The 12,575-nt window shown below is 40.3% G+C and overlaps 1 protein-coding gene across 15 annotated transcripts in view; it reads right to left on the reverse strand.

Annotated features, from left to right (window-relative positions):
- The window catches only part of ARHGAP24 (Rho GTPase activating protein 24), a 744,099-nt gene that overhangs the window by 14,587 nt on the left and 716,937 nt on the right, over positions 1 to 12,575 (reverse strand). For all 15 annotated transcript variants that reach the window (XM_021100782.1, XM_021100783.1, XM_021100785.1 and 12 more), the window contains 3 exons: positions 9,912 to 10,044; positions 6,537 to 6,610; positions 3,215 to 3,336 (listed from right to left, as the gene is read on the reverse strand). In XM_021100782.1, coding sequence (XP_020956441.1) covers positions 3,215 to 3,336; positions 6,537 to 6,610; positions 9,912 to 10,044 — 329 coding nt within the window. The remainder of the gene's footprint in view (positions 1 to 3,214; positions 3,337 to 6,536; positions 6,611 to 9,911; positions 10,045 to 12,575) is intronic.

Raw genomic sequence — 12,575 nt, forward strand, 5'->3', positions numbered from 1 at the left:
TGAGTTTCAGGACCCTAGAGATTTAGAAATATCTTCCTTGTACCTTGGGAGGCTTTGCTTTCATCTATCTATTCTCCAGATAATAAATGACGATCATTCCTGTGAAGGGACTTGCTTTCAATTTTCATAGTCATTGAGGGCAGTCTAGCCTGGTAGTCACGATGATGTGTGTGTCATGATATGCACTTAATTTTTTTTCCTTCTTATTCCTTCCTCTCTGTCATTCTCCTTCTTAGCCTGCTAATGAGAAACATGAAGCCCAGATAAGGAGGTCAGAGTGGTTATGATTATCTGAGCATCCTGAAGGGTCCAAGCAGATCTGGGAATCCCACTGGACTCCATGGTCCAGCAAGTCCCCCAGGCTCATACAACCTTATACAGGTTGAATTTAAATATCCTATTTGGGGCACTTTTCTTCGTAAGAAATGGGTAAGAATTCTTTTCCTTTGAAGTAGGATACCTAGGCACTTTAAAATATATGTATATATATAAAGATATATATATGTATATATGGTAGCATTCTTTGAAATGTGGAAGTGATTTGCATTTTTTTGCAATAATAACCTTCTACATGTCTCATTTTACACATGCGCAAGGCATCTGTAAGGGATATGATACATTTTGACAAATGATAGTCCTGGAAACACTACCTAATCATGATATAAATAATTCTCATTTGCCCCTTTGTAACCAGTCCCCAATGCTCTGTTTTCTGTCCCTATGTTTTTTCCTTTTCTATAATTTCATATGAATTCAATTATCCAGTATGAAGTCTTTTGTGTCTAGGCATTATCCACGTAGCATAACGCTTTTGTCACTTATTTATATTGCGTCCATGTTATCAGGAGTTCACTCTTTTTGTTACTGAGCAGTTTTGATTTTATGTTTATACCCACATGTGTTTCCTAGTCAACAGCTCAGGAACAATCAGTTAGTCTTCAGCCTGGAGCTGTTATGAAGAAAGCTGACATAAACTTCGACTCTAAGTCTTGGGGGAACATACGTTTTCTTTTTTCTTGGGTAAATACTGAGCACACTGCTCTGTTGGGTCTTAGGGTTTGTGAACAGTTAAGTTTATAGGAATTTGCCTAATGCTGGCAAAATGGCTCTGACATTTCGTACTTTTACCAGCCAAATGTAGTATTTTCAGTCTTAATTTTCACTTTGTAGGTATATGTAGTGGTAGCTCATTATTAATAGTTTAAGTTTGCATTTACTTAATGCCTAAAGATGTCATTTTTCTATGCTATTTATTTTTCTCTGATGAAATTTTTTTTTTTTTTTTTGCCTTTGCTAGGGCTGCTCCCGAAACATATAGAGGTTTCCCAGGCTAGGGGTCTAATCAGAGCTGCAGCCACCGGCGTACGCCAGAGCCACAGCAACGCGGATCCGAGCCGCGTCTGCGACCTACACCATAGCTCACGGCAATGCCGAATCCTTAACTCACTGAGCAAGGCCAGGGATTGAACCCACAACCTCATGGTTCCTAGTCGGATTCATTAACCACTGTGTCACAATGGGAACTCCTCTGATGAAATTTCTAACTCAAATCTTTCATTGATTTTCATGGCATTCATTGTCTTATTATGTTGTATTAGTTCTTTATACATTATTAAAACAAGTTATTTAATCAGATATTTGACTTGACAATCATTACCAGTCATGTCTGGGTTTTTCTATTAGTTACTTTTTCATCTCATTATGGTTCATGTTTTTTCTGATTATTTGCATGCCTGGTAGTTTTCAACTGAATGGAAGATATTTTAAGCTTCACACCACTTTTTATTTAATGGTCATGCCTGTGGCATGCAGAAGTTCCCGGGGCCAGGGATTGAACCTGAGCCACAGCAATGACAATGGAAGAGCCTTAACCCCTAGGCCACCAGGGAACTCCTATTTTAAAGTTTTATTAAATTTTGAAAAAATGTCTTTAAATTGTGCTGCCATACAGTTAGGTATTTGAATATAACATGAATTTTTTTATATTTATAGGTTTTATTTTGATCCATGTCCTTTTGAATTGCATACATGGTTTTTAATAAGAAATCTTTAGAGTTGGTTTTTAACAGTTTCAGGTTCCATCAACGAGCCAATAGTGACACATTATTATTACTATTAACTAAAATCCATGATTTATATTAGAAATCACTCTTTGAGAGATCTAGGTTTTGCAAATGCATAATATCATGCATCCACCGATACAACATCATATAGAATAGTTTCATGGCCCTAAATATCCTTTGTTCTCCAACTATTCCTCCATCTTTTCCTTCCCAAACCGCTACTGAATCAGTGGGATTTCTTTTAAAAACTTTGTAGGGATTGATCCGTGATTTTTAACATTATTACCAAGGTCATACCCTTCTGAGGACTCCACACCGTGCCTCCGTGTCAGAATTGTAGGAATAACACAATTTTTTCAAGCTTGGTGTGAAGCCCAGGAATGGCTACTGATTGATTTCTAGCACTTTCCCCCAGAAAGCAGTGAAGTGGCCTCTCGTGCAAGCATAACCAATTCTCTGGCAAAGCCTTGGGGGAGACCCTCTGCACACCTCCGAACAGTCTCTACGTCGAGCTCTCTCTTTGCTGCTGCTTCCTTGGGTTTTCCATCCTCTAATCTTACCCCTTCAGCTTAGCAAGACCCAAGCATCAATGCTACCACTGATGACCACAGGTAAGAAAGGTACTCAAGCAAGAGGCCTACTGGCAATAGACAGAAATAAGAGTTCATTGTGGAAAAGCATTTGAGGCATTTTATAATGTCGAAAACAAGATTTTGTTCTATGTTCCGACACCAGGTAAATAAGCCACATCATCTTACAGATGTTTTCTGCCTTTTAAAATCAAATAAAACCAGAATTAATAAAAATAAAATAGAAACGATTTGAATTTTCTGAAAAGGGCACTGGACTCAAAAGGTGAATTAGATTTTTCCAGTTCTCGCATGATACTTTACAGATGACTTATGAAAGTTCCATTTATTCTTATAAAACTACTGAAACAATTAGTAAGTTACGTTTAGTAAGCTCCCCCCCCCCAAAAAAATCCTTGACTCCCAAAGAGAAGATTTTGCATTTGAAAAAGTTGAGTCCATAAATGGCATTATTACAGAGTCACTTACTTCCCTAGTTTCCTCACAGGAGAATAAGTTTAGGGCATCCAAGAGACAGGTGACTGCTCTTTTGATGAGGGGGCGAGATAGGCGTTTACTCACCCTCCATAATGGTCAAAGGATCTTCCACTTTGGGGCGCAGGATATTAGGGCCAAAGACAGTGGCCAAGTTCTGCACACTCATTTTGTTAATTCCTGAATAGGACTGTACTTCATCCAAGAACCTGTGGGGAAAAAGAATATGAACAAAGCATAACGGAATCAAACTGGTCAGTGGGAGAAAATGGGTTATTGGGAAATTTATGAACTGGAGTATGTTCAAAGATGATTATGGACACATAATTATTTAAAAATGCAAACATCTCAGGGAAATGTGCAGAATATATATTGCAAATTATTAAGGATCAAACTCATATGATGTTACATCAAATATCTGCTCTGGCCTGGCTTGGCTTGGTTTCCCCAGTCAGTCACAGGAACCAGCGAATTTGGATAATGCTAATGTGACCCTGAGACTCAAGGATATGGACTTCTTGGAGTTCCCTGGTCCCCTAGTGGATTAAGGATCTGGCATTGTCACTGCTGTGGCATGGGTTTGATCCCTGACCCTGGCCCTGGCCCAGGCCCAGGAATTTTTTGCAGGTTGCAGTCATGGTCAAAAAAAAAAAAAAAGAATATGGATTTCTTTCCAATCTTTAAATAAAGTATTAAATTTATAAACATACTTAATTCAAGAACTACAAATAATACCATATGGTACAACCTCTTATTTCAGAAAAGAGGAATAAACCCTCTTTGTGGAGTAATTCATGAGTTTCATATTTATAGTCTATTAAAAAATGAGATCAAATATGGTTTAAATTAAAACAGTTCTACTGATATGAAAAACTGCAAGCACAAAACTGGTTTTAATTTGTTAGGTGCTAAAGAATAAGAGGCACGAAATCACCCTTTCTTCAAACAATTTTAGTAGGAAGGCTTGTTTTTATAATATGTCAAGCTTGTGTTCATTCCCTATTCCGTCTTCATTTCTACAAGAACTTCTATCATTTTCCTTCCTTCCTTCCTTCCTCCCTCTGCTTTTTAGGGCCATACCAGTGGCATATGGAAGTTCTCAGGCTAGTGGTCGAATCGAAGCTGCAGCTGCCAACCTACACCACAGCTCCAGCAACATGGGATCCAAGCCACATCTATGACCTACACCACAGCTCATGGCAACACCAGATCCTTAACCCAGTGAGGGAGGCCAGGGATTGAACCGGCATCCTCATGGATACTAGCTGGGTTCATTCATTACTGCTGAGCCACAACAGAAACTCCAAGAACTTCTATTATTTCTTGGCTTACTAATTGTACTAATGCCACAAAGAAGTGATAAATTTTTTTTAAACCTACCTTATGTGTTATTTAAAGTAATGTGTTTCATTGCATGGGTCATTTTGCTAACTTATTAAATTCTCCAAGCATCTCTGTGAGATAAATACTATTATCATCTCCACTTTACAGGTGAGATGCATGAGGCACCAGAGAGGCTAAGAATCTTCTCCAAGGACACAGCATTCATAAATGGCAGAGCTGGGATTTGAACCAATGTGCTTACCTAGATCTGGTGACTTTTATACCATGACTTTTTTTAAAAAGTACCTATTTCCATGTGTTCACTACTGTTATGTAGCCCAAATTACAGCAAAATTGAAGGGCAAAAAGTCAAAGTCCATTTATTATTTGAAATAGCTGAAATTAAAAGTCTGCTTAAATGTTTTAAGAGAAGTTAAGTTTTTCTATTGCGGAGATAAAGTCTTGCAATACTGGTCTCAAAAAAGCCTTTTCCCTTTTACTTAAGGAGACTGTCACCCTTTTCTCATCCACTGTAGCAGCTTGAATTAATTCTAAATCTTGGGATGGAATCCTTACATATTAATGTGTCTATCTTATCAGTGAAATTATTCCTTACTTTTTCAACTCTGAAACCTAAGGTCTTGTTTGCTTTCTGAGCATAACCGTCACCAGAGAAAGCTCCAGCAGGAGGTTCTGGAGTTCCTACTCCACTGCAGTTGATATGAACTCCTCAGTATCTGGCGTCAGTCTTAAACGCCATAGTTCCTGGTCAGCTGAACATTTACTGAATCATGACACTAAAAACACATGGAAATTGATGCACTGCACTCAATTAAAAATTTGAATTTTGGAGTTCCCTGGTAGCCCAGTGGTTAAGGATTTGGCTTTGTCACCACTGTGACTCAGGTTTGATCCCTGGCCCAGAAACCTATGCATGACCGGGGCACAGCCAAAAAAAAAAAAAAAAAAAATTGGTATTTCATTTAAAAATGGACTGGGAAGGGAGGGAGTTCCCATGTCCAATGGAAATGAATCCGGCTGGGAACCATGAGGTTGCAGGTTTGATCCCTGGCTTTGTTCAGTGGGTTTAAGATCTGGCGTTGGCATGAGCTATGGTGTAGGTCACAGATGTGGCTCAGATCTGGTGTTGCTGTGGCTGTGGGATAGGCTGGCAGCTGTAGCTCTGATTAGACCCCTAGTCTGGGAACCTCCATATGCCACAGGTGTGGCCCTAAAAGGACAAAAGACAAAATGAATGAATCAATGAATAATACATAAATGGACTGAGAAACTATCATTTAAGATGCCTTCCAGTGATTTGTTGTGCCAATCAATAGTCTCTCTATTTAAATTTAATATGTTTCCATTGTACATACCTAATCTCTTGAAAGGGGGTAGAGACATGGGACAAACCATCCCTGGCCTTGAGTCAAACATGGTCACTGACAACGAACTTTACCAGACATGACTAGTCTGTTCTAGCAGACTTGAGTTACAGTGTTTTTTCTATGTTTTTTCAGTTTTGGGGGGTCTTGAGAGAAATGGGAAAAATTAATTATTAATACTCATTTTATTAATAACATAATCATGAATACTCACAATTTAATAATTAAAATATTATTATGAGTACTAATCAATCATCATTTAATTTTATTTTTAAAACGGTTAAAATGTGTGTTTTCACTACCCTTTTATCCAACAGGGACCCTTAGACTCAAAGAGGACAAGAAAACTGCGTGGACACAGAAGGAGTCAGTGGTGGAATCTGGACTCCCAGGCAGGTCTTTCTCATGCCAGCTCCTTCTGTTCAAGAGTGGTACATGATACATGTACAAATGACTTTGGCGGAAGTTCGAAGCAACATATCTTCAATATGTGGAGGCCAGAGGGACTTCAAAAACAGCAAATTCCAAAATCGAGCAACGTGAGTGCTCAGAGAAACTTTCAACATCGCCTCGTCAAACCTCTTCTATAAAGGCCAACACTGGAGCGCAGAGCAGGTCAGTGATTTTTATTCACTGTCAAAAGTAAATTAGTTTGCGCATGGTTTTTTAAAATTCAGTTTCGTCTTGAGAAGAATTCTTACCTGCAGATATACTTGAGGAGGTTGTAATTGACCGCTGGCAAACTCTTCACCTGCTTTGCTAATTCCTTAACGCCCTGTGTGTAAAGAAGAAAATAAATGTTATCCAAGTGTTGGCCCTGAATTAAAGCACATGGAAAATGGGCATACAGGGTTTTTAAATTAATTTTGCCTATTACGAGTGAAGGATCCTGTCCTGAAAACTTGTCACTATCCCAGCATTTCCGAAATATTTTCGAAGATGTGAAAGCATTTTGATATCTCTGTAAGTACTAATGTGGAGAAACAGATTGAAGTGAAGCCCTTTAAACATTTTTTTTTTTTTTTCTTTTTAGGGCCATACCCACAGCATGTGGAAGATCCCAGGCTAGGGGTCAAATAGGAGTGGCAGCTACCAGCCTACCCCACAGCCACAGCAATGCCAGATTTGAGATGCGTCTGTGACCTACACCACAGCTCACTGCTACGCTGGATCCTTAACCCATCGAGAGAGGCCAGGGATCAAGCCTGTGTCCTCATGGATACTAGTGAGGTTCTTAACCCACTGAGCCATGATGGGAACTCACTCTTTAAACATGTTTAACATTTGTTCACAATTGAGTGAAAAGTCTCATCGAAAATGAGTTTACTTGGGGCAGAAAAGTAGCCTTAATATAGTAAGAATGTGATTTTTAGCATGTCCCAAACATAGACACACGTCTGCTAATAAATAAGCCTCTTACATCTAGAATATATCTTTGGGGTGGGGGATGAAAGTTGGAAATCCTGATCTTCAAGCAAAAACTTCGCAAAGGGATTAATGGCTTTGTTTCTCCTCATTGCAGAGATTCTTTAAAACAAAAATGGTCCTAGAAAAGGTAATAGAATAATGTAATCTGGTCTGTTCTCTCTGTTAGGAGCCAGAAATTACACATTTTAAGCCTGCTGGGACATACGGTCTCTATCTCAACTATTCAGCCCTTCTGCTGTAGTGCAAAGGGAGCCACAGACAGTATTACATAACAAACATGATAACGTTTCCTTTACAAAAGCAGGCGGCAAATGTTGACAACAGTGCCAAGGAAACTCCGTGGGGGAAACAGCGTTTTCAACAAATGATGCTGGGACGAGTGGATGTCCACATGCCAAAGGACGAAGGTGGACCCTCTCCTCACTCCATGAACAAAAATGAACTCAAAAGGCATTGTAGATCTAAATGTGAGCGCTAAACTGCAAAAGTCGTAGAAGAAAATATAGGAGTCGGGCGTTCCCGTCATGGCGCAGTGGAAATGAATCTGACTAGAACCATGAGGTTTCGGGTTCGATCCCTGGGCTTGCTCAGTGGGTTAAGGATCCAGTGTTGCCGTGAGCTGTGGTGTGGGTTGAGGATGCGGCTTTAATCTGGTGTTGCAGTGGCTATGGTATAGACTAGTGGCTACGGCTCTGATTCGACCCCTAGCCTGGGAACCTCCATATGCCGCAGGGGTGGCCCCAAAAAGACAGGAAGAAAAAAAAAAAAAAGAAAAAGAAAATATAGGAGTAAATCTTCATGACCTTGGGCTAAAGCCTCTTAGACACGACACAATGAGAGAAGCCAAACAGATAAACTCAACTTCACTGCAGTTAAAAACTTTTGTGCTTCAAAGACACAATCAAAAAAAAATGAAGAGACACAGAGTTCCCTGTTGCACAGTAGGCTAAGGACCCAGCATGGTTGCTACTGTGGCACGGGTTTGATCCCAAGGAGTGTGGCCAAAAAAAAAAAAAAAGATTAAGAGACAACCCAAAGAATGGGAGAAAACATTTGCAAATCTTATATCTGATAATGTACTTGTAATCTAAACTATAAACAACCCTTCTAATTCAATAACAAGACAAATAACCCAATTAAAAATGGGGGAATGACCTGAAAAGATGTTTCTCCAAAGAAAACATGCAGAGAGCCAATGAATACATGACAAAGTGTTTAACATCATCAGTCACTTGGGAAACGCAACTCAAACCATTTTGCATGCATTAGGATGGCTCTGATAAGAAAGACATAACAAGGGTTGGCAAAAATGTGGAGAAGTTGGAACCTGCACAAGTTGCTAGTGGGGATTTAAAATGGTGGCGCCTCGGGAGTTCCCACAGTGGTGCAGTGGAAACGAATCCGACTAGGAACCATGAGGTTGTGGGTTCGATCCCTGGCCTTGTTCACTGGGTTAAGGATCTGGCATTGCCGTGAGCTGTGGTGTAGGTTGCAGACACAGCTCGGATCTGGCGTTCCTGTGGCTCTGGCATAGTCCAGCCGCTGTAGCTCCAATTTGATCCCTAGCGTGGGAACCCCCATGTGCCACAGGTGCGGCCCTAAAAAGCAAAAAATAATGATAATAATAAATCAAATCACACGGTGGAGCCCCTTTAGAAAATGTAGAGCTACAGATGACCCAGCAATCCTACCTCCTAAATATATATCCAAGAGTCATGAAAACATATGTCTATGTAAAAACTTCATACATGAACGTTCACAGCAGATTTATTCAACACAACGTCCCACAACGGATGAATGGATCAATAAATAGGATGAAATACTGACATGTGGTACAAGGTGGATGAATCTTGAAAAGAGGAAAGGCAAAGAAGACAGTCACAGAACACAGCACACTGAATGATTCTATTTACATGAAATAGCCAGAATAAGCAGATCTATAACCACAGAACAGAGAAGAGTATTTGCCAAGAGCTGGGGAAGAAGGGGCTTGGAGAACAGGTGGGCAGCTTGCTACTGGATGATAAAAGTCTACTAAATATTTTAAAATTAGAATTGGGTGGTAGTTGCACAACCCTGAGAATATATGAAACAGCACAGAATCATACGCTTGAAATAGGTGACTGCATCATACATGAATTACATCGCAATAAAGCTATTTTTTAAAAATAGACGGCAGGTGGATTTGGTAGGACCTCTTGTTCGAGATGCCTGTGGAGACACACAATGAAAAGGAGAATATGAAAAAAGCATCCTGTGGGGTAGGCCAGCAGCTGTAGCTCCTATTCGACCCCAAGCCTGGGAACCTTCATATGCTGCGGGTGTGGCCCCCAAAAGACAAAAAGACAAAAAAAAAATTTGTTCATGGAATGCTGGGCCTGATGCGGCCCCACAAGTCACCAGGAGGCAAAGTGGCAAAAGGAGTGATTCATTTAGTCAGCGGCACTTTCGTCTTGGAAGAGAGCGAGGATTTCAAACGCACTTGAGTGCTGTGTGTAGCATCTAAATGTGCGTCATGTCACCACTTGGCACGGTGGAAAGCAACCCAAGCGTGGGCCAAAGGAAGGTTTACAGATGAAAGGACAGATTGAGAACACTGACACAAACCCTAAACAAGAACGTTTCCAGAAATAGATGCATCGACTTACAGCTTCCTCTTCTTTGCTGAGCAGTTTGGCACAGGACAAAAAATCTTCATACTTCGCATAAGGAATGACGGGTTCCGGGAGTTCTCGGAGATACAGTTTAAGAAGTGATGCCACTGTGTGTACATCCGTGTTGCTGTGGAGAGAGAAGTGTGAAGATTTTCGATGGAGTGCACTTTATACCCTTTGATTAATTTGTTCATCAAATATACCTTTAAGAGTCAGATGTCCATATGAGCCGGCCATTGAATCAGTGGATCCGGCTTTCAAGAAGCACATGTTTAGAAAAGGAGAGAGACCCAGAGCCTCAGCGTGGTTGGAAACTACTCAAAAGTGCAAGATTTTTTCTCTGTGTGTATCTGATGTTAAGCAAAAGTATTACTTTTATAAAACAATGAGAATATATATATATCAGACTTTAAGTAAAATATAAAATATAATACAATGTACTAAAAAATACCCAAACTACATATGTACGTGTGTGTACACGTTCCGTGTCAACATTAATTACTTCTGAATCGTAACTTCATTTCTCATTCTTGAGAAGACACTGGGGATTGGTTACAGATACCTGAAATGTAGTACAACCTGTTTTAATTTTTAAAGAAAAACTCATTTTGAAAATGGTCAATCTCAGAATGGTTGCTTGTCTAATATTCTAAGAGATCTGGGAATCCTCAGTCTTCTAGAAGCATAAGGGGAGTTCTACAAAAATAAACAATGAAAACTTAACACGGCCTTTATGTAGCATGCACAATTTATTTTGATTCTCTGCTGCATACCCGAGTGACAGGATAATTTACTGAATTTTTTTTGTTGTTTGTCTTTTTAAGGCTGCACCTGTGGCATATGGAGGTTCCCAGGCTAGGGGTCAAATTGGAGCTACAGCTGCCAGCCTACACCACAGCCACAGCAATGCAGGATCCCAGCTGCATCTGTGACCTATACCGCAGCTTACGGCAACACCAGATCCTTAACCACTGGGCTCGGCCAGGGATCAAATCCGCGTCTTCATGGATACTAGTTGGGTTCATTACTTCTGGGCCATGACAGGAACACCCTGAAATATTAATTTATATTTTGTTCTCTGTACCTCCCTCTTAATCCATGCGGATGGCTGACAGTAGAGACTGGAAGAGGTAGTGTGGGTTTTTTTTGGGGGGTGTTGCTTTGTTTTGGGGGTAAGGGACAGGGGTGTGGGAAGGAGAGTGCTGGTCAGGGAGTGACAGGTGCATTGATTCCCAAGGAGCAGAAGAGTGGTGGGAGCAGAGTCAGTGAGTCTGTGGGTCATGGGAAGGGACGCTCCACTCCCAGGCTGTGCCACAGGACACAACAAGTTGCAGGGGGTGTTCCTTCAGAGGCTGGAATTCAGGTGCTGAGATTTCCTGCTTCAGTGACTCTTCTCTTACCCCAAGGATGGCACAGAAGCAGGGCTGACTTACTTTCTCTTCCTTCCTTCCCCCCCCTTTCTTCCCCCCCCTTCCTTCCTTTCCTTCCTTCCTTCCTTCTTTCTTCCTTCCTTCCTTCCTTTCCTTCCTTCCTTCCTTCCTTCCCTTCCTTCCTTCCTTCCTTCCTTCCTTCCTTCCTTCCTTCCTTCTTTCTTTCTTTCTCTTCTTTTCTTTCTTTCTTTCTTTCTTTCCTTCCTTCCTTCCTTCCTTCCTTCCTTCCTTCCTATTACCCAATGAATTTATTACATTTATAGTTGTACAATGATCATCACAATCCAATTTTATAGGATTTCCATCCCACAACCCCACCTCCCAAACTGTCTCTTTTGGCAACCATAAGTTTTTCAAAGTCTGTGAGTCAGTATCTGTTCTGCAAAGAAGTTCATTGCGTCCTTTTTTCAGATTCCAATGTCAATGAAAGCATTTTCTGTTGGTGTCTCATTGTCCGACTGACTTCACTTAGCATGATAATTTCTAGATCCATCCATGTTGCTAAAAATGCCAGTATTTCATTCCTTTTAATGGCTGAGTAATATTCCATTGTGTATATGTACCACATCTTCTTGATCCATTCCTCTGTTAATGGACATTTAGGTTGTTTCCATGTCTTGGCTGTTGTAAATAGTGCTGCAAGGAACATCAGAATACATGTGTCTTTGCAAGTCATGGTTTTCTCTGGGTAGATGCCCAGGAGTGGGACTGCTGAATCAAATGGTGGTTCTATTTTTCGTTTTCTGAGGCATATCCATACTGTTTCCCACAGTGGTTGCAGCAATTTACAATCCCACCAACAGTATAACAGGATTCCTTTTTCTCCACACCCTCTCTAGCACTTATTGTTTGTAGACTTTTTGATGATGGCCATTCTGGCTGGTGTAAGGTGGTACCTCATAGTGGTTTTGATTTGCTTTTCTCTAATAATGAGTGATGGTGAGTATCTATTCATGTGTTTTTTGGCCAGCCATATGTCTTCCTTGGAGAATTTTGTTTAGATCCTCTGCCCATTTTTTGATGGGGTTGTTTGTTTTTTTGGTATGGAGCTGCAGAAGGTGTTTATAAATTTTGGAGATTAATCCCTTGTCAGTGGATTCATTTGCAAATATTTTCTCCCATTCTGTGGTTGTCTTTTCATTTTGTTTAGGGTTTCCTTTGCTGTGCAGAAACTTTTATGTTTAATTAGGTCCCAATCATTTATTTTTGTTTTTGCTGTAATTATTCT

Source organism: Sus scrofa, chromosome 8 (genome assembly GCF_000003025.6).
Source record: "Sus scrofa isolate TJ Tabasco breed Duroc chromosome 8, Sscrofa11.1, whole genome shotgun sequence".
NCBI lineage: Eukaryota > Metazoa > Chordata > Mammalia > Artiodactyla > Suidae > Sus > Sus scrofa.